The 21,445-nt window shown below is 43.9% G+C and overlaps 2 protein-coding genes across 2 annotated transcripts; both read right to left on the reverse strand.

Moving 5' to 3' along the window:
• Positions 1–27: 27 nt before the first annotated feature.
• LOC133404424 (GRB10-interacting GYF protein 2-like) lies at positions 28–9,652 on the reverse strand. Its single transcript, XM_061680299.1, has 2 exons — positions 8,854–9,652; positions 28–4,826 (listed from the first exon to the last, which is right to left on the reverse strand). Exons 1-2 carry the CDS (start codon positions 9,650–9,652, stop codon positions 3,811–3,813), a joined length of 1,815 nt encoding a protein of 604 aa, XP_061536283.1. The 3' UTR covers positions 28–3,810.
• Positions 9,653–10,270: 618 nt separating this feature from the next.
• On the reverse strand, positions 10,271–18,051 carry LOC133404423 (mucin-19-like). Its single transcript, XM_061680298.1, has 5 exons — positions 18,041–18,051; positions 16,408–17,029; positions 16,232–16,325; positions 11,782–12,071; positions 10,271–11,336 (listed from the first exon to the last, which is right to left on the reverse strand). The coding sequence occupies exons 2-5, from the start codon at positions 16,964–16,966 to the stop codon at positions 10,282–10,284; spliced, it is 1,998 nt and encodes a 665-aa protein (XP_061536282.1). The 5' UTR covers positions 16,967–17,029; positions 18,041–18,051; the 3' UTR covers positions 10,271–10,281.
• Positions 18,052–21,445: the final 3,394 nt, after the last annotated feature.

Raw genomic sequence — 21,445 nt, forward strand, 5'->3', positions numbered from 1 at the left:
AAAGGTTTATTTACATTAAATCTCACGTTCAAGTAATCACACACAGATTTACGCCCTTGGGAGAGAGAAAAAAAAACAAAAAACCATGCAGCACTTCTGTCGAAATATTCCACTTAAAATGTACAACCTTACTTCACAGTCAATAAATTAAAAGCCCATCATGGGATCCTTCTTATTCAGCAAGTGGGTGCACATAAAATCCAGTGTGGCCTTTTAAAGAAAGAAAATTTACCTGCAGCAACTGACAATATCAACATCTGACATCATTCATTGGATTTCATTTCAGAAAAATACATTTAGAACTCATCTACAATCAGAACAAAAAGTTTTACATTCATAAAAGTGATAACATCTGCGCCAGCAACTGGTTTCTATTGTATCCCATTATTCTATGACCGTTACTGATGGAACTGTAATTTAAGTTTCCATTTTAAGGTCCTCTTGACGGTCGTCCTACATTAGGGAAGGTAACAAATGGGGAAACAACTATGACACACAGCACATCAAAGCCCAACAAGCCTAATTTTGCAAAGAACCATTAGGGGGGAAAAAAGTATTTTTTTCCCTTGAAGTCAGATTCTTTTTCCAATACACTTTTACTCACAAAAGTACAATTTAGTGTACACCGATGAATTCTCAAAATTCAGACTTACCTCACACTATTACAACTACTCCTCACAAAAGTACTTGATTCTCAAAATATTTACTTTTCTCCAACCTAGTACCTCAACAAATTTTGTCATTTTATGAAAACTAGTAAGAAAAAAGCCGTGCAGTATGACTGTCCCACTCATTTTACGACTGTTCTAACATTTTTATTTTATTTTTTTTAAAAAACAACATTTCCTCCTTTTAATGTGCATTTATTCTCATAAACATGTAGTTGTAAAATTACAACTTTATATAAATGTGACTATGAACACCGCCTCGTTTTGACTTTTAGAAAATGGAATATTTTCCCTTTAACTTAGTACTTTGTTCTCAAAGAAAAACTTTTTCCTCATATTACATTGTACAATAAGTATTTTTAAATACTTTTCATATTCGGAATTCTTGTAAAGTTAAAAAAAAGAAAATTAAGATTTGTTCCCCCCTGATTTCATGACTGTTCTTAGAAACATTTTTCTCGTGTATTTATTCTTGTAAGATTCACAATTGTTACAATTCCCCCTCATTTTGCGGCTTCATTGTCATAATATCACGACTGTGAAATTGTACAAATCAGCCAGTCTTGCTTTATGTCAAAACTGGATCACTTTTTTCTCCCTCCCATTACAGCTTTGCTTTCTCAAAATGGTGATTTTATTCTCAGAATATTCTCTTTTCAGGGTCGCTTCAAGACCTTTGTCTAATTAAATAATTAAATGCCAAATTTGTTGCATTACTCAATGAGGAAAATTAAGGAAAAGGCCTGCAAAGTCATCCATTTTGCAGAAAACTACAAACTACTACTAATGGAAACAACTTTGTCGATTATTGTTATCGGTGGCTGGTATTGGCATCCTTGACAAGTACCCGATACCTTAAAATAAGGCTGTTACCGGTATTCACACATCCCCAGTTGTACTAGTGATGACAAAGTTGTCCTTCTCGTGTGCAGATATTTCATATACCTGTGATTATGAACGTGTGTACGTTACAGATATGTCCCGCTTTACGTGTAGCTGTGCCCTCGTCGTGTGTAATAGGCGTAACGTAGTTTTTGGGGCGGGTTGGGTTCTTACGACTGAGGACAGTGGACAAGCACAAACCTTAAGCTGCATCTCAAATAAAAAGAATTGGGTTTTCATACATGTGGACAAATACAAAAATCAAGTAAACCATCTGCCCGACTGAAATGTTTCAATTGGAAACGCGTACACATCGTACCGACCTTTGGTGGACAAAAGGCAAAGCAAAACAAAAACAACAACAAAAAAAGCCCCTTAAGCTAGGTGCATTCAAAATACAGTAGTTGACGGGACAGTCATTTCCAGTGTAGTTGTTTCCTCCAAACACTACAGTAAGAATTTTAAAATAGAATCTTATGTGCATCCGTGGCTCAGATGTTTGGCATAAAGGGATTTTTTCTTCTTCTTGACATTTTACCTGGTATAAGAATATTAAACTGTTTTGATGTTAAATCTACATTCAGCAATCACAACATGATGTACACATGATCGCGAGACTTAATATCTGGATCAAACTGTCCTTTCCAAAAGGTAACCCCTTCGGCATTTCAACCGCCATTACGTGTGATTTCATGCGATTGGCTTTTTATTTAATGCTTCTGTAAAAATATACAGTGGTGCCTTGAGATACGAGCTTAATTTGTTCCGTGGCCAGGCTTGCAACTCAAAACACTTCCCCCATTGAAATGAATGGAAATACCATCAATCCCTTACAGCCTCAGATTGTGCAGGTGTACCTATTGTTGTGGGCGCCGAGTGTCTGTTCTTTTTGGACGGTGTGCATGTTTCCGGTTTCTTAGCTTACCAAGCGTATTGAACCATCAGCACCGTGTTTACGGTCTCCCACTGTACACCCCCTTTCACGCCGAGCTGGGCCAGCGCTCGCTTCCAAATTCCGCACACAAGTTTGGCTTCATGACAGCGAAGCAACCCCGGTTTTGGGTTTGAACCTCTTGGGTTTTCTTCCGGGTACTCCAGCTTCCTCTCACATTCCCAAAATACGCACGCTAGGTTCAATGAAGACTAAATTATTGAAAGCCGTTTGGGCATTGAGTCGCTCGCCTTGATATCTACATTAAGTTCCATGTGCTAGTATGCTCTTTGTCCTCACTACTACAAGATACTAGTGAGGCAAAATTGCACTAGTTAGCATCTAGTGCTTCACTTCTAGTAGCTCACAGATGTTAACTCATGGAGCATTTTGCCTCACCAGTAACATGCAGCTGTCCTTATAGCAGTGTTCCTCCAAAATGTTTGCAAAAGATTGGGACCAAGGCCAGCCGTGAATAACGAAAATCTGAGTAATTCACATCCATCCAAAAAGTTTCATAATTGAGTTTCAGATGTCACAAGATGACAGCAAAGCTCTTTTTTTATTTTTTTTTTAAATTGGCCGAGGGTATGGCCGGACTAAATGAAGCTCCTCCCTTCACTTTAACATTACTTTGGGGCCAAAGTACAATATATATTTTTATTTTATTTTATTAGGGATGATCGTTAACAGTACGAGCAGTCGCTCTTCAGTACTCAATAATACCACGAGTACTTTTGATACTTAAAATTTACACCTCTCTTTCTGACTGACGCACATGATTCGCTGATGTGCAAACCGCCGGAGTGTACTGGCAAGGAGGACTTGGTGTCAGATTTTATTTTATTTTTTTGCCTTAAATATCAGTGCCTGGTTTCAGTAGCCTTCACGAATTCATGAACCCTTGAAACAAGGTCGGTATCTGTACTTACCAATCCCTAATTCTTTATATTAGACATGGCTTTGGGCTGAGCACAAAAACAGCCCCCCCACCCCCCGATCTGCTAATAGGCAAATGCTGAACTGTGAATCTCCAGGGGGTCACTGTTTGCCAAAGTTGACCAACTCGTGAGGGTAAAGAGCATACTAGTGCATGGACCTTGAGCTAGGTATCAATATCAACTAAATGCTCAAAACAGCTTTCCGTACTAAATTGTCCAAAAGGTGCAAGCGGTCGTTTCCCCTCACCTCTCGCCTAAAACCATCTTGAATGATCTCCACCTCGCCCTAATGAGCACAATCACAATAGAAAACGGTTGGATGGAAGAGCCGGTACTGAACCAGAACTGGTACCAGCTGTGTGTGAAAGGGGTATTAGTGGCCTGCATACTAGTGATGCGTTTCCAGCTCCACTACGGTCCACTCCCCCTGGGGGGAGCTTCCGGCGGCCTCCGGGGAGAAGCTGCTCACAGAGGTGACAGTGGCCGAGGGAGGGCTAATGGGAGGCAGGAGGCTGGGCCACAGGCTGCTCTCCAGGGGACTCAGAGTCCCGCCCGCGCCGCCCGGAAGCAGCAGCAGAGAGGAGCGGCCGTCTCCGTTGAGCAGCAATGTCTGATTGATGAGCTGCTGCACCATGTCCACTTTGGCACCCCACCCCAGGTCCAAGGGGGCCGGGCGCTCGGGGGAGGAGCGGTCCCCGTTGCTGGGGCTTTTGTTTGGGTCTTTTAAGTCCGCAGTCACCCTCCTCTCACAAGAGTCGCGAGCCAGACGGCGGAGTCGGTCCTGGCCGTCCGGCTCGTCGTCGCTGTTCTCCAGAACTTCGTAGATGGTACACAGGCCCGACGAGGGGGACAGGACCACGGTGCGACCGGGGGACGGCTGCTCCTCCAGTTCTTGCTGCCACTGCAGGATCTGCTGCCTCTGCTTCAGCTCAGACTGTTGCTGCTGCAGCTGCAACTCCAGCTCACACCTCTTGGTTTCCTCTTCAGCAGCCATTTTTGCCTCTCCATTGACCAGTTTCCCTTCAGTAACAGGTTTGCTGTCCCCGACAGCCATCTTGACAGCAGTTTTTCCCTCCTGGTCAACCATGTTACCCTCCTCTGGTTCTCCCCACGCCTCCCGCTCGTTCCTCTTGAGCTCCTCCTCTGCCTCGTCCTTCTTTTTCCTCTGTTCCTCCTCCTCAGTCCTCTTCCTCTCCTGCTCGGCCCCCTCCAGGGGTCTGCTCTGCTGCTCCCGCCGCTGCTGCATCTCCATCAGCTGCCTCTGGTGCTGCTCCAGCCGGCGCAGCTGGGGGCTGAGCGCTTGCTGGCCAGCCTTCCGGGGCGGCAGGTCCGCGCAGGTCAGCCGTGGCGGCACGCAGTGAGGGTCACCGGGGCGGGGCCAATGATGAGGTGGCGAGGTGAGGCCTGTGTGTGAGTGGAGGGGAAAGGATTACAGTGAGCAGAGCAGTGTGGAAAAAAAACAGGTGGTGGACCTCAAGTCAAAAATAAAAAAATAAAAGCAGTGTGAGGGGGAAAACAGCCAACCTAACCAAACTCAAGCAAAATAGTTTCCATTAAAATATATTCGCAATGTGGACAGAAATTTTATTTCATATTTATAAAGGGGGTGAGTAAAATTGTGAAAACAGTGCAGAAAACCTGGGGGTGGTCAGCGTGGACGAGCAAAAAATGTGCAAACCATTTTTTTCCAACACCCAGAAAACAAAACAAAAAGCAGCCAACTTCCTGTTTATGCAACCAGCTTAAATCACCCGTGAATTGAAATTAAGGCATGCAGAAGCTCTTCATGCATTTGTGTACATGAATCAGCAACACAAGGAACCAATAGCTCGGCTTTAGACTCAATAGAGCAGGGGCGGGGAACCTTTTCAGGTTTTAGTTCGTCCTCGTTTTGGCCAGGTCAAAGTGGCCGACGTGCCGTAGGTTCCACACCCCTGCAATGGACCAACGTAAGCAGGGCTCATCAACCAATACAGGAACTGATGAATAATAATTTTAAAAAATTAAAAAGGGGACAGTGAATCTGTGTTGAACCCCGATTCCACATATTCAGTCTTTGAGCCAAGCTATTCAGCAAACCTGAACGAAGATGAGAGAAATCAAAGTCAGTATGTACCAGTGACATGCTCAGTTGAAATTTATGGCACCTTAGAAAAGTGCAGTAAAATTTACATTTTTTTTTTCTCTCTCTCTCTCTCTCTCTTCTTTCTTTACAAAAACAACCAAACTATTGGGCGGCAACACACCTAGAGTGGAGTGGAGACAACTTAAAAGCTGCAGCATAGTCAGTAGCCGTCTTGGGGGCCAAACAGTGAAACGTTTACCAACGTCTTTGTTGCTTGGAGCGCTGCTGTTGGATCTGTTGATGAGGTGGCGGCATCCCGTGGGTTGTCACGTCTTGGCAAACTCAGGAAAGGGGCTTTGTTTTGGCCAGCAGATACTTCTAGAGCTTGAAATCTACAGCCTAATTCAGACAGAGATCTGGCTAAATTGCCTCATCAGAGCCCAAACAGAAGATGAGGCTTTTTTTTTTTTTTTTTTTTTTTTTTCCTGCATACGTCTTTTAGAACCTAGCAAAGCAGAATATTTGTGGTCAGGCTTAAGTTATTATTATTAATCGAGGAATTGAATAAAAAAAAAATTCCAATTTCCATCCCTTTAGTAAAAAACGGGACATTATTTCAAACTAACAGCGCAGAAAATGCACAAACCAACCAGATTCAGTTACTGGTTTGTTCTGTAACATGACTGGAAAATAATTATCAAAAGTGTTGCCCGTTTTCTAAGTAAAGGCAGATATGTCTGTAAATGTCTTATATTGATTAAACAACATTCCGTCTGCATTCATGGAACATCTAATATTTACTGTTTCGAGGCAAAAAAAAAAATATTGCATAGTTTTTACCACGAATGATTGAGATCAAACGTAAACAGACAAATATAACTCTAGTAAACAAAATGCAGTTTATAAAATGGTGATTTTAATTATTTGGGGAGAACTAAAGCTTACTGGCCCTGTGTGGAAAAAGTAATTCCCCCCCACCCCTTCCTTGAATTAATATTTAAAAATTGCATATTTTACTTGGGTTGCTTTTGACTGATATTTCCATTTGTTTAATGATTTTAAAGTGGGCGGAAATTGCACAAAAAAAAAATACATTTAAAGGTGGCAAATAGACTTTACACCGATCTGATCGGCTTGATCGGTATTGGCCGATATTTGGCATTTTATGCTGATTGGCTTTAATGTCATAATTCGCCATGATCGGCTCCGCAAAAGACATTTACTCGGCGTCGCCATTGTACACAGTATATTTGAATCCAAAAGCTGGTCTATTATTAGCCATGTCGCGCATCTTTTGACATAGTACTGTAAATACCTGACTGCCAATAAAAAAAAAATTTAAAAAAAAGTCAGCAGTGTGGCACAGACAACACGTAATGCCCGGATTAGACGACCGCATCCCGTTTTTTTACGATCACTAGGCTTTATCTTGTCAACTCAAATGCGACCGGATACACCAGTTACCGTGGCGATGACAACAAGAGTGGATCATGCCGACTGTATTATAAGAAGAAAATGGGGGGGGGGGGGGGGGGGGAATTGTGTTGGTTGTCGCCGGTGCTCAGGATAGGAGTGGACGTTCGTTTAAGGCTTGCTTGAGGTATGTTCACGTACTTTTAATACGATACGGCTCACAAGCATGCAACAAAATGTTATGTAGCCTAGTAAGCTACTGCTCACACTAATGGTAGTGCATAAACATGCTGCCATTGTCGAATCATGCTCTAAAGTTTCGGTGTGGGTGAAGTAATTTAATTCCAATAAAGTAATTTAATTACAGTAAATTAGCACTCATTATTTCTGTCACGTTGTAATGTTGGTTTGACCTGACTGATTAGAATACACGATCTGACTAGAGCAGTGATTTCCAACATTTATGGAGTCTAGGAACATATTTTACAATTGGAAAATCTCACGGCACACCAACAAACAAAAATGCCACAAAAAGTGGATACATTAATTATTGTATTTACTTCCTGCCATCTAATAGAAGACCATTTATCATTTGTTCTGTCTGTCACTATGCCTCACTGGCATAAATAGATGAACAAAGATATTTAATGTAAATCTATTTTTTGGAGCCATTAAGTACACAAGTATATAAAGTAAATGAACAGGTCATTTAAATAGACACATTGCACCATCTTGTGATCGGATTGGTAATTTTTTTATTTTATTTTATTTTTTTAAACTCTCTGATCGGCCCCAAAAATCGTGATATCCTGATCGTGTAAAGCCTTGTGGCAAATACGTTTTCACTGCATGAAAAGGTTTAATAACCATGAAGGACGCAATGGACTCAGTTACTGCCATACTGTACTCACTGTTTTCCATTAGATTTTTTTATAATGGCTTAGCAGTATATTTCATACAAATAGTCCAATTCTTACTTTAATACACTTCCAGATTTTGTACAAATTTGGGTTACTTCGTTGCTGTAGGAACAGAACTCTGTCGTAAACCAAGGACCCCATCTATATACAGTGACAAGAAAAAAGGCAGAAAACTTTGGTATTAAAGGCAGTGTAGAAAAGGGCTTGATTTACAGTCATTACCGTAACCATGCTGCGGTTTGTGGTCAATAGGATGACCGAGAGGCGTTGTCATGCCGGCTAAAGGCAACACTGGATGATTCATCGTAAAAGCGTTAAACACAGTACAGCTCTATCCACTCCATCCATCCATTTTGTATAGCGCTTGTCCTCAAAGGTCAAGGGGAAGCTGGAGCCTATCCCAGCTGAGGAGGGGTACAGTCTAGACTGGTCGGCAGCGCATTGATCGCAGAGCTGCGGTATATCCACTGCAGAATACTCTTAACAGAACTATACAATGGGGATAGTTATAAAAAGGTATCTTTATTTTAAGGTTCATTATTCAAGGACTGAAACAAGGGTACAATTATATAGGATTTAAAGTGCAAGCAAGATGGAGCGATGCAAGCTTGGGTAGAGTTCCTCTATTGTAAGACAGAAGCACCGACCACACCCGAATAAAGATATACAATCAAGACATGAATTAGTCATTTGGTAAAAAGCACTAAGACAATTAGGCTTCATATTTTTTGCAATTCAATCCAATTCGAACAATTTCAGTGTTTCCATCTTTTAGTGCTGCATCACAAACAAATCAGTCACGCTGGTTCAGAGCCCTTGCATTGAGAACGAGTAAATAGAAATTGCTATTGCACATACAGTAATTTCAGCCATATATTGGAACTTTTAAAGCAAAAGGAATGCTTTCTGTATTCCCCCACCCCCACCCCCCCTACAACTTGCCCTTTTTGCAACAATTACCACCGCCAGAGATTTTAAAAAGGCAAAACAATTATGATTCAAAGAGCAAGACAAATTGTTAACTATACATTACCTGCAAAAGAGTTGTCAGTCTTTTCACAGATGGCAGAATAGTACGGAGGGTGGACATCTTCCGGCTTCTCAGACGGCTGCAAAGCGTTCAGACCCTGCGCTTCCTCTGACCCCTGCACTTCCTCCGTCGAACCTACTTCCTGTTTACCGCACTCGATGTATTGCTGCTCTGTGAGGCCGGACTGGGCGTGATCACAGAGACCCTTGGATTCCTCCGGAAGCTCCTCCAGGGAGAAGATGCCCGGGCTCTTGATGCAGCCCTCGCCTGCGGACTGAGCGTTGGAGGCCGTGGTCGCCGAGTCAAAGCCGTAGGACGCCAGCGAGGTAGCTGAAGGCGGGGTGGCGTCGTCGGTCAGAACCGTCGTCTCGCACTCCTCCGCTTCTTCGACGGTCGAGAGGGAACGCTTTGCGGGGGGCTGGACCTCAAAGGTGTTGTTCTCGTTCAGCATGGCCGGACTCTCCAAAGAGTCGTCCAGCAGCGCTTCGCCCTCCGTGTCGCTGGCTTCGTCCTCGGTTACGGAAGACGATGAAGGGTTGGAAGTGAGAGCGTTGACCACGCTTCTTAAAACCTCATCCGCTGGCATGGTCAGTGCCTTAACCTCCTGGTCGCCGCTCGCCATATGGACACCCACATCAGGCTGGGGAGAGGTCACCAGGACTTTTTGAATTTGGAGTTTCCCTTCTTGGGTGCCATCGCCAAGTTCCTCTGGTGTTCCGCTCTCACTGCTCATGGCGCTTGCGGGGAATGAAGTCTGATCTGGCGCTCGCAGTGGCGCCGCGTTACACTGAGCCATGCCCATTTGGGCCCCATCCTCAAGAGTGGAAGGCAAAGAGACATCTTGGTTTTCAGGAACATGAGGATCAGAGCTTATTTCCAAGCGAGGCCTGAGCAGGGGATTGGGATGGAGTCTCTGAATCCGCTTGCAGGGGGTCTAGCAAGGGGCTCGCTGCAGCTTCCACCTGGCCGGGCTGGGAGACCAGTTCAGGGGGTTGACCTTGCTCTTCCCAGGGGTCCGAAAACGGGTTAGGTCGATCCCACTGAGCACCCGGGGCCGACGGTAGCTGAGGCGGCGGAGGAAGCTGGGCCAACCTGTTCAAGTTGTCCAGCCTTTCATCCTCGGCAAAGTCGTCCTCGTCGGCGTTCCCGTAGCTCTCCAGACCGCTCTCAGTTACCCCTTCACTCGCCATCTCCACATCCTCGTCCTCTTCGTCATCGTCCACGTCATTGTCGTGGCCGTCTCTCTGCGGCTCGTCAGTCTTCTCCGAGCCCACGTCCATGTCGCACACTCTATCTTCGTCGTCGTAATCATCCTCCTCATAGTCATTAACGGGTATATCAGGAAGCTTTTCAAAGTCTGGCGAGCCTGCAGAGGCTCCTTCCATGTCCATGGCTCCTTTGAGGCTGCCCTCTCCAAGATCATCCATGCTCTCAGTGCCTTCCAGGACACCGGGAGGCGCTCAACTCCGACGCCCCCTGCTGGCTCCCACTAAGCGAGTCCAGCTCAGACAGGAAGGCGCCACCTGCCCTCCAAGCGGAGCCGCCCAACGGTCCAGCCGACCCGGGACGCGACTCCTCGGTGGGTTGTGTGGTCCCGCTCATTTCGGAAACTGAAACCAGCTGACTTCCTTCTCTTTCCTCTTCGTCTTCCTCATCATTTAGATTGCTGGGAGGAGCTACCTGAATGACCGACTTTAGCGCAGTCGAAGCGGCTTTTGATATGAAAGTAGTCTGGTCTGAAGACACATTGATAGACTGGCTGGGTATCTCTGGCAGAGAGGCCACTTTGGGTGTTTGCAGCGCCACAGTTGTTGACACCGGCTGCTGTTGTGCTGAAGGAGCATCATTTTCACTTTGTTCCTGGGGTGGAGGTATTGCTGGAGATGCTGGAGGGACGGGGCTACGTGGAGGAGAGCAAACAGCCAAAGGACTCTGAGAAGCCGGAGGCACTGCAGTAGCTTGAGGCGGGACCACCTCTGGTACAGAGGTAGCTGTAGATGCTTCTTTGGGTACAGCCGCCATTAGTTTTGCTAATTCTACCGCTGGTGTTGCATTTGTTAGTGCTGCACCAGCATTTCTCTGTGTCCTTAGAGAGGGGTTGCATTGGGATTTTTTTGTCTTCTTGACAACGGCCGAAAAAGGAACCACTGCCTGAGTGGGTTTGGTTTCGTGTTTTGCCATTGCTGTGCTGCCGTTTCTGGATATGTTAGCTGGAGAAGCAGGCGGGGTTCTTCTCAGTGGTTTTTTGCTAGCTGCCGGAAGCTTTGGAGAAGTCATACTGGAATACTTGGCGGGACCAGGGTTTGCATGTTGTTGGGTTTTAGGTTGTGACACCTTTGGATCCGCTTTTACAGGCATAGCGGCCAATTTGAAGGCAGAAGTGGGTTTTCCGGTGACTGGAGGTTTAGTGGGTTCAGGCTTTTTGACGGCAAATGATGAAGCAGCAGGCCTTTTTGCAACTGCAGTAGAAGGTGGCCGACTGACATCTGGTGCAAACAAAAACATTAGTCGTTAGGGTAAATCAGTGATTCTCAACTAGTATTCTGCAGCACACTAGTGTAGGATCCATCCATCCATTTTCAACACCGCTTATCCTGGTTAGGGTCACTGGAGCCTATCCTAGCTGACTTCGGGCGAAAGGCGGACTACACCTTGAACTGGTCGCCAGTCAGTCGCAGGGCACATATAGACATGGACAACCATTCGCACTCACATTCACACCGTCACTGAGTGGGAACTGAACCCACGCTGCCCGCACCAAAGCCAGGAGAGTGTACCACTACACCATCAGTGACCTCTAGTGTAGGATATTATCCAATTTCACTTTACTAGTTAAAAAAAAATATATGAATTACAGGCAGACCAATTAAGTGCTCTTCTATTAGATGTCAGAAGATACAACTAACTTATGGCAAGGTATAAAGCTCCAACCTTTCTTTGTGGCAGCAGCTGGGTGAGGCTGTGTTGCTGTGCTCCTGCCAGTAGAGGGTACTGTGGTAACTCTCGACGCAGCAGTTCTGCTACTCGCACTGCTGGTCGGCCTGGAAGCAACATTGTTGGTCGGCCTGGGAGCAACATTACCACCCGCCCTGGACGTTGATGGCGCTGATCGTGATGCTGAAGAAGCAGGCGCTGCACTAGCGGGTGCTCTGGTTACAAGGGTGCTACCAGCCCTGGACGCAGATGATGCCACTCGAGACGCCAAGGGGACAATAGGAGGCCTGGAGATGCAAAAAAAACAACATCATCGAAATAGGTTTTGCCAATTTGGTATACAATCTAAATGTCAGAAAAAAAGCCTTAGAGAGAAGCCACACAATGATAACGAGCATTTGTTTCCCCAAAATAACTGTCAAAATGATAACACATCAACAAGCTTGGATAATGAATGTAATTTGTTTTTTAACAGACCATAATGTTTATCAGCGTCTGATGAATGCAGCTCAAAAATTGTGTGGCCACATTCCTCATTAAGCTATGCAGTGCAGATGTCAGATAGCCTTTAAAAATATAAACGGAATTGCCTGATGACATTGTGAGCTTTCAGGAAACCCGTCACAGGCTGCGTTCAAGTAACCGCATTTTGGACAAGTTTGATGAAAACGTTTCAAACGTACATTTTCTGTGTTATTGTACTTTTATTACACGTTTCTGACAAGTTTCTTTTTGTAAAGCCATATTTTCAAATTAAGATTCAAGGATTTACAGAGAAATTAAGGATTTAAAAATGATTTTTATTTTTCCCCTCCCCCGTGATCAGTTTCAGAGCAAAATGTACTGGATTCTTCTTTTGGTCATGCTCCACCCCTCAACACAGCTTTATGGAAGTAGGTTAAGCAGTTTTTGCATAATCCTGCCAACTTGGGGGTGGGGGCATGTTTGGGATAAAGACTGGAGGGATTTTTATATGATCTAAAGTTATTTTAAAAGATTGTCCATTAATGAATTAAACGGGGAAAAAAATAATTCACTTGGTAATTAATGCATTGCCTCCATCGACCACATTCCCTCTTGGAGGTACAACCCCAATTCCAATGAAGTTGGGATGTTGTGTTAAACAAATAAAAACAGAATTATTTGTAAATCATGTTCAACCCATATTTAATTGAATACACTACAAAGACAAGATATTTAATGTTCAAACTGATAAACTATTGTTTTTTTTTAGCAAATAATCATTAACTTAGAATTTTATGGCTGCAACACATTCCCAAAAAGCTGGGACAGGTGGCAAAAAAGACTGATAAAGTTGAGGAATGCTCATCAAACACCTGTTTGGAACATCCCACAGGTGAACATGCTAATTGGGAACAGGTGGGTGCCATGATTGGGTATAAAAGGAGCTTCCCTGAATTGCTTAGTCATTCACAAGCAACGATGGGGCGAGGTTCACCTCTTTGTGAACAAGTGTGTGAGAAAATAGTCCAACAATTTAAGGACAATGTTCCTCAACGTACAATTGCAAGGAATTTAGGGATTTCATCATCTACGGTCCATAATATCATCAAAAGGTTCAGAGAATCTGGAGAAATCACTGCATGTAAGCGGCAAGGCCGAAAACCAACATTGAATGCCCGTGACCTTCGCTCCATCAGGCGGCACTGCATCAAAAACCGACATCAATGTGTAAAGGATATCACCACATGGGCTCAGGAACACTTCAGAAAACCAATGTCAGTAAATACAGTTCGGCGCTACATCCGTAAGTGCAACTTGAAACTCTACTATGCAAAGCAAAAGCCATTAATCAACAACACCCAGAAACGGCGCCGGCTTCTCTGGGCCTGAGCTCATCTAAGATGGACTTATCCAAAGTGGGAAAATTTTCTATGGTCCGACGAGTCCACATTTCAAATTGTTTTTGGAAATTGTGGACGTCGTGTCCTCCGGGGCAAAGACGAAAAGAACCATCCAGACTATTATGGACGCAAAGTTCAAAAGCCAGCATCTGTGATGGTATGGCGCTGTGTTAGTGGCAATGCCATGTGTAACTTACACATCTGTGAAGGCACCATCAATGCTGAAAGGTACATACAGGTTTTGGAGAAACATATGCTGCCATCCAAGCAACTTCTTTTTCACGGACGCCCCTGATTATTTCAGCAAGACAATGCCAAACCACATTCTGCACGTGTTACAACAGCGTGGGTTCGTAGTAAAAGAGTGCGGGTACTAGACTGGCCTGCCTGTAGTCAAGACCGGTCTCCCATTGAAAATGTGTGGCGCATTATGAAGCTGTACATCAAGCAAGAATGGGAAAGAATTCCACCTACAAAGCTTCAACAATTAGTGTCCTCAGTTCCCAAACAGTTCATTGAATGTTGTTAAAAGAAAAGGTGATGTAACACAGGGATAACCATGACCCTGTCCCAGCTTTTTTGGAACGTGTTGCAGCCATAAAATCCAAGTTCATGATTATTTGCTAAAAACAATGAAGTTTATCAGTTTGAACATTAAATATATTCTCGTTGTAGTGTATTCAATTAAATATAGGTCAAACATGATTTGGACACGCTTTTATTTATGTTTAACACAATGTCCCGACTTCATTGGAATTGGGGTTGTAGTTAATAACCTCGATTGCGGTTATGGTATTCTTCCAAAAGTCTGATCCAAGACAACAGTGCACACAGAGGGATGCTTTTAACGCATACACCATTAGTGGATGGTTAGAGACTTCTCTATTGCTGTTGTATTACATTTCGTGGCAACAGATGGGGTGGAGAATCAATACGAAAAAAATTTAATAAATAAATCACTGTCCAAAAGGATTTTAACGACCATAAAAGCTCTTTTTAATGGCCAAAGGTTAGCACCGGGACATGCAACTGTCACAAGAGTCAATAACTACAAATCATGCATGTCATCATGACACATGCACTACAACATCAAATTATTGACCTGCAGAGCAAGTTTCTGGGGCCAGATGCAGTGTTTGGTTGTCATTTGACTCCAAGGAAACTGCCTCACCACTTCAAAGGCCCCTTTCAAGACTACATATGGAGGCAGTACTCCCAAACAGCAAATACTTGTTTTTTTTCCTCGTTTAATAAAAAACACCCGCTTTCCTGCTCTCAGAGGAGCACACACGCAGTTGAGGCATAAGGGTGCACGGTTTATCTCAGTGACGATCAAGAGCGGAATCCTTTCAGTGACGGACATGACATTGGTCCCCCATTTACCGAAACCTCCCACCAACTGGGAAGTGAAATTAGAACAGCAGCAGTGACTCATGTCAAGCTATACATAAATGCCACTTTTCCGCAAATAGTGGTTGGGTGCCTTTATTTATTTTTAAGTATAGATCTATTATGGTGCAGGCCTTTAGTTAGTTTCTTTAGTTTCTGTTAAGATTTAGGTCAAGTGCAAGTTGAGTTCAAAAGAAAATTTTAAAAAAGGACTTATCGCAAAAGGCAGCAAAAAGGCAAGACTTTACACTGAACACAAACATGGAGGCACAAAACATTGAGTCTAATGGAACGCTAATTGTCCTCAAAGACGTCTACACAAGATCATCTTTTATATGCAAGTAATAAGACTCGTGAGAGACTGTACTGTATGTGCAGTTTTATTTAACAACAATTCAAACGGGCTCCGCAGTTAACTTGTTAATGTCCATGTGTCACATAACGGATCAATTTATCTTGCTTTGCGCTGTAATTAATAAACGATAAAAGGCCAGTTGGCAGCATCTGTTGAGAACGCAGGACGTGTTAAACGAGAAGAGAAGCAATAACATGGAATGCCACCAATCACACATTTTTGGTGTGACCAAAGCAGCAGCAGTGAAGTAAGATGGGGGATTATGACAAGTAAAAAGCTTGCCCCTAAGGAAGTGGTGGGGGGCAGATCCCTCCCGAAGAGGGTTTTTTTTTTTTTTTTTTTGGGACAAACTGTTCAAGTCTTCAGTATCAGTGACTCTCTGAAGGTTCTCTGTCTCAGGCCATTTAGGCAGACATGACTCGCACTCTGGGTGTGCAATCGGACTCAGCGACTGTGAAAATGGCCACAATACATCTCATTCTCCACTCTTGAATTTCACAGCACTTATCACAGTCAGAGAGGGGCAATGAGTTGAGAGAAAATTACACCCAAAGAGAGGATGTGTACAAAAAGGAACACAAAAGAGTTCCCCTCTAACCGACTGAACCAATGCCAACCAAAATTCTGAGAATCGAGAGAAATCAAAATCTAAAGGTTGTTGACCACTGCACTGAAAAAAAATCATTGACGTCACCAATTAAACACCTTGATGTTTAACCCCTAGTCATGAGATCTAATTAACTAAACAAAATTAATGATTTAAAAAAAAAAAAAAAAAAAAAAAGGATTGACCAAGATCAGAATCGGTCGATCATTTGAAATCCAAAGCGATGCATACCTTTTGTTCTTTGGAACAGCACCGCTGTCAACTCTGGCAGCAGCAAAAGTGCTTGGTTTCGGCGCAGTGGAGGCTGCTGATCTGCTGACAGTTACTTGGTGGGAAAATTAAACGCATAGGTGGCATTAGTCTTATAATATTACACAAACTGTTAATCATTTTATGACATGACTTACCAGAACTTTTGACTTTAGCTGCGCTAACATTATCAGCGGCTGTCCTCTTATTGCGACTTCCATTGAGGGTTGCGGGCTTGGAACCGTTTGTCGCAGTAGCACTTGATGTAGTCCGAGATGGTCCGTTTCCAGCGGGCCTCCTTTGAGTCACCCTGGTCGGGGTCTTGGCGGTGGGCGCAACCGTTGCAACGTTGACTGGTCTTTTGGGGGCAGGCCCCGCTACAGGTGGCTTTGCTGCAGTTTTCTCGGCAGAGTTCGTATTGTTCGCAGAAGACTGCGTGATATTTACAAGCTGATGTGAGGCAGCAGTACGCGGTTGGGATCCAGATCTTGAGGACGCGTGTGTTTTTGCGGCAGCCTCATTTTCGGGGTTAAAAGCTTGTAGTTCAACTTGGGGGTCTGGTCCCCCGTTGGTCTTTGTAGCATCTTCAGGTGAAACTTCATTCTCGGCTTGCTCCGGCGGAGAAACGGCTCGCTCTATTGCGTTGTCCTGCGACATGGAGAACTCCGCAGCTTCAATGGGCTCTGTGGTGTCCATGGTAACCCCATCCGGTTTCATTCCCCAACACTGAGGTTGCTGCAGTTTCTTGCTCAATTTAAGGGTCCCCTTCACATAAAATTGCTGCGGACAAAAAGAAGAATTCATTTCAATGAGCCACCCTTCATAGATTTAAGAAATGTGCTCACGTTCACAAGGAAAGTCCATTCATTGTAAGGGGCCCTCTGAGGAATTCGGGGAGAGTGGAAAAACAGGATGTGAAATATGGGGGATGCCAATAGAACCGGTCGCCCGCCTCTACGATCGTCGACCACGAAGCTATTGTAGCGCTAGCCACCACATCGCCCGAGGCACCAAAACAGCCCATGCATCACGCCACTGATATGCCACAAGATGAGCTTGCACATTCATTGATGTGAGAATACCAACAACAACAGTTGTCTGTTCCTCAAATGATCATGAACATTTTCAAATTGCAAGTGGGGGGGAGGGTCTTGTACGGTTATAACGCCACAGTGCTCATTGGATTCCTGAAATTACAGTGTAGTGTAGTATACGGTATGAAAGAAACTTGTAGTATAAGATTATGGGGTCAAAACGGATGAGAAAAGGGACGGTCAAAATGCAAGCACAAACACCGGCAAGTGTGCCTTTCCAAACACACTAAATTTTGTCCTGCACCTTTAAAATGTGCTAAAACAGATGGCCTGGATAACCGAAGTTTCCTTTGGCTCAACCTTGCAAAGATCGAATGTGCGAGTGCCTGAACTGCTATTGCTAGAGACCGGGAATCACATGTCACAAAAAGGGAAGAACAATACCAAAATATTAAAAAGGCTCATAATCAGAAGGGAAAACTAGTTTTAATAACGCCTAATACTATGTGAATATTCATTGTATATGCAAATTCTGTTAAATACTCCTAAAATTCAAACGTTATAACTTGTAAGAGATATACGTTTTACCATTGGTTGAACAAATGCTAAACAAAAGCTTATTTGAGTGGTGATTACTTTGGAAACAGATTTGGTATTCCTGTTCCAGGGTATTGTTGTTCTTGTTCTGATCCAGTCTTATTTGTGAAGACCACACAAGCGCTTGTGTAATTGGAGTAACCTGCAAAACCACATTTACCTCAGTCTTTTGTTTTCCTACTCAGGCAATGTCTCAGCATTTGTGGTAAGCACTTCAAAGCCCTGTGACCAGCTAAAAAAAAAAAAAAAAAAAAAAATGCCTTGAGTCGAGAATGAGAACTGCATCACAATTTGTTTGTTAGACTGTAGGACCTAGCAAAAGGAGAAAGTTAAAAAGGAAGCAAAGACAACAGTGTGGGCGGATTTCCCAGTTGGAAAACCCAAGTACTGTATAAAACAGGTAAAGCCCTTTAAGGAGCAGGTGTATGCCTCTATAATGCACACAGGGAAGAGAAAGAGTATCCGAACGGCTTGACGAGCCAGCGACTAATGCCAGGGGCTTAGCGTCGAGCAGGTTGAATCGCATTCCCCGTTGATGACCCGCTTCTGCACTAGTAATCGCATCATCTCTAACCAGCTGGTGACGCAGCACACAGGAACCCTAAGTGCACTGGATCATTCAAATCCCATTCACGCACACGCGACCGCATTTTCGCATCTGCTGACAGTGCTTTGTCATGCTCGCGTTGCGTCAATTCTACACTTGGGAATGTCTCTTGACACCAAACGGTGAAAATGTTGAGTCAGCGCACCGCATCTTTTCCATTCACTATTGACACTTTCATTGGTACTACGATGGACTATTTGGAATACTGTACTTGGTCATACATAGTCATATGGACCACACGAGTGACGTAAACCACTGCTGGTTGACAAGAGTCGTCTTTGCCATGTCAGTGGAACATTTGAGGATGAAAGGCTGACTACAAATTTATCCAGCGGGCGTCAAATGGCTTCATCTCTGTTAGCTTCGTAGCCAAGGTGACAATAAAAATGCCTTCCCAGTAACGTGATGACCGATGGGCCGAGCTTTGAAAGGTCGCCGTCGCTTTGAAAGTTTTTTGGGAGTTTGTCTAGACGGGGAACTCACTGACCTCGTTAATATTTACATCTCATTACTTCTAATACGGCAGCGCGTCAATAAATCTCACTGTGGACTTGTTTCCTTGAGGCAGTTTAATTACGTCGCTCAGTCACCATCGCTCTGTCACCGCTACAGCGCTTGGCCAGACATTTCAAGCGGTGCATGGCAAAATGGGTCACTTTTAATACGGTGTCTAATACAAGCTGAGAGGGATTCTGCAGTGTTGCAGCATAGCAGGGCTTTTGGAATGCATTGTGCAGACTGCAGGAGGGGGGGGGGGGGGGTCGAGGGGGGGCTGTTTATACTTTTTATCTGAAGCTTTCATCAAAACTGCTATTGCAAAAGAGCATAGCGACTAGACATTAGTTGGCATGCCTACGCTGTACTCCAAGTGAAGAATTTGTCCATTTAGTGTATATCCTGAAGGACTGCATGGAGTCTAAGATGATTAATGGGGAGAAAGTGACAGTTTAGATTGCGAGGCGTCAAGAGCAAATCCCTCACGTTCACATTCCAGAGCTAGCGATTTCCTCAAGCCTGCCGTGTGACAGCAGGCAGTAGTAGGTGTTGCTTTTATTAGTCAATGAGAGTGCTAAAGGGTCAGGTTGAGGCCACAGTTCTACAGGTAAACATACATATGTAAATAATGATGGTAAAATGTGATTTTGAAAACCTACAAAACAAAATGACAACGTGAAATCACCTGCATGACAAAATGCCACAAAAGATGAAACCCCCCATTGGAACCTGCAACGTTATGAGGCTACCTTTGAATCTTGCTAGCCGTTTTAGCGCCGCAAACTCCGCGCCCTTGCAGACAAAATGAGCTGCAACCAACATACTACTATTACTCAGTAGATTGGTTGGTTAGTTTTCCCACAGTTTGACCAAGGAAATGTAGAATGCACATTGCTATGAAAGAATGTTGAAATGTTACTTTAAGCATAGCACGTACAGTTAAGGATTTTAGTAAAGTTGATGGCAAACATTTGACATTTCATCCAATTTTCTGTACCGCTTATCCTAATCCAGGAAACTCAATCCCAACTGACTTCAGGCAAAAAGGGTGACTACACATTTGTTATTTCGTCCAGTTTTTTTTGTCCAAACAAAGCAGAGTTTTACCATTATCCCTCGTGCTCAACTTCAGATACTGTAATTCGACAAAGTGTGTATAGAGACCAATGCACCTTTGCTACTGTCCAACACATTTGCGATCAAATACATCTTGAGTATAGTACTTAAAAAAGACTGAGCAAAGAATCAATTGAGGCCTGGTGCTGCAACCATCAGGCAATAAAGCCAGCATAGCAATATCAAACATTGACAGAGTGGAATGCGATAAGAGGCCATGCTGGCTGGCCGATCATTAACTTTTATGTATACACTCACTCCACGGCCAGTGCTGATACTCCTAAAAATGGGAAGTGGAAGAAGTGGGAGGATGATCGTGAATGTCACAACTCTGCTGCAACGCTTACCATAGAAGGTAGTCCGTTTTGGCAGTCTAACCGGGTGACAGTTGACCATGCGCAGACGACTTCCTGGAATACCAACAATTTAACATTCTGTCAGGAGAAACTCCGCATATGTGAGCCACAGGATTCTGAAAATAGAGTTCCTTCAAGGGAATTTTAAGAAAAACTAAAGAAAGTGTGTGCCTTTGTCCCATACTAAACCTACTTTATTATAAAAACAAAAGCATGTCCTGTGCCCAAAAAAGCAACCATATTAAGTACACGCTGGAGGCACGACATTAGTTGGGCTACAAGCCAAATGTGTACTCGTGGCTCATCAGCGAGCGCAGTTCGAGAACATCACATCCTAGAGGCCAAAGTGCTGAACAACTGGATGACTGTTCCGCTTATTCCCCATGACAACGTGGACAGCGGATCAATAGTTCCGTGAGGACTGGTTACACAAGCGACGATCAGCTTTATGGAAGGCAAGACGGCACACGAACCCATCTAATGCTCAAAAGCGGGCCAAGGACAACTGGACAAACCATGTCCCAATCCCAAGTGTCAAGAAAACAGTGGAAAACTTTGTTTCAGTAATTCAATCCATGTTAGTCTTAGTTTCATTGGAGCACATCAGTCTCAGTTTAATAATTAATAATGTCCTTTGTTTGCTGGCCGTGGAAGAGGCCACGACCAGCTGTTCCACCAAATCTTGGTAGAGAAGGTGAAACCACCAATCGACGTGCCACTTGTGCAACCAGATATATATGCAGACTATCCATTAAATTGGATAAACCTATTCCCACCAAGCAATACATTTCATTATGCCATGAGTTTCAATGAGTTTCCATTGAAAATGGGTGCCAAAATATCAGATCCAAACTGTCCCACTTTTCAGTACTCCTTTGTTTTGGTACGTACGGTGGAAATGCGAGCTTGACCGAAACGTTGAGCATATCCTATCAATGTGCAACAAACAATAGATAAAAACAAAGGAGGGGATTGGGATTATTATCATGGT

Source organism: Phycodurus eques, chromosome 6, assembly GCF_024500275.1.
Source record: "Phycodurus eques isolate BA_2022a chromosome 6, UOR_Pequ_1.1, whole genome shotgun sequence".
NCBI lineage: Eukaryota > Metazoa > Chordata > Actinopteri > Syngnathiformes > Syngnathidae > Phycodurus > Phycodurus eques.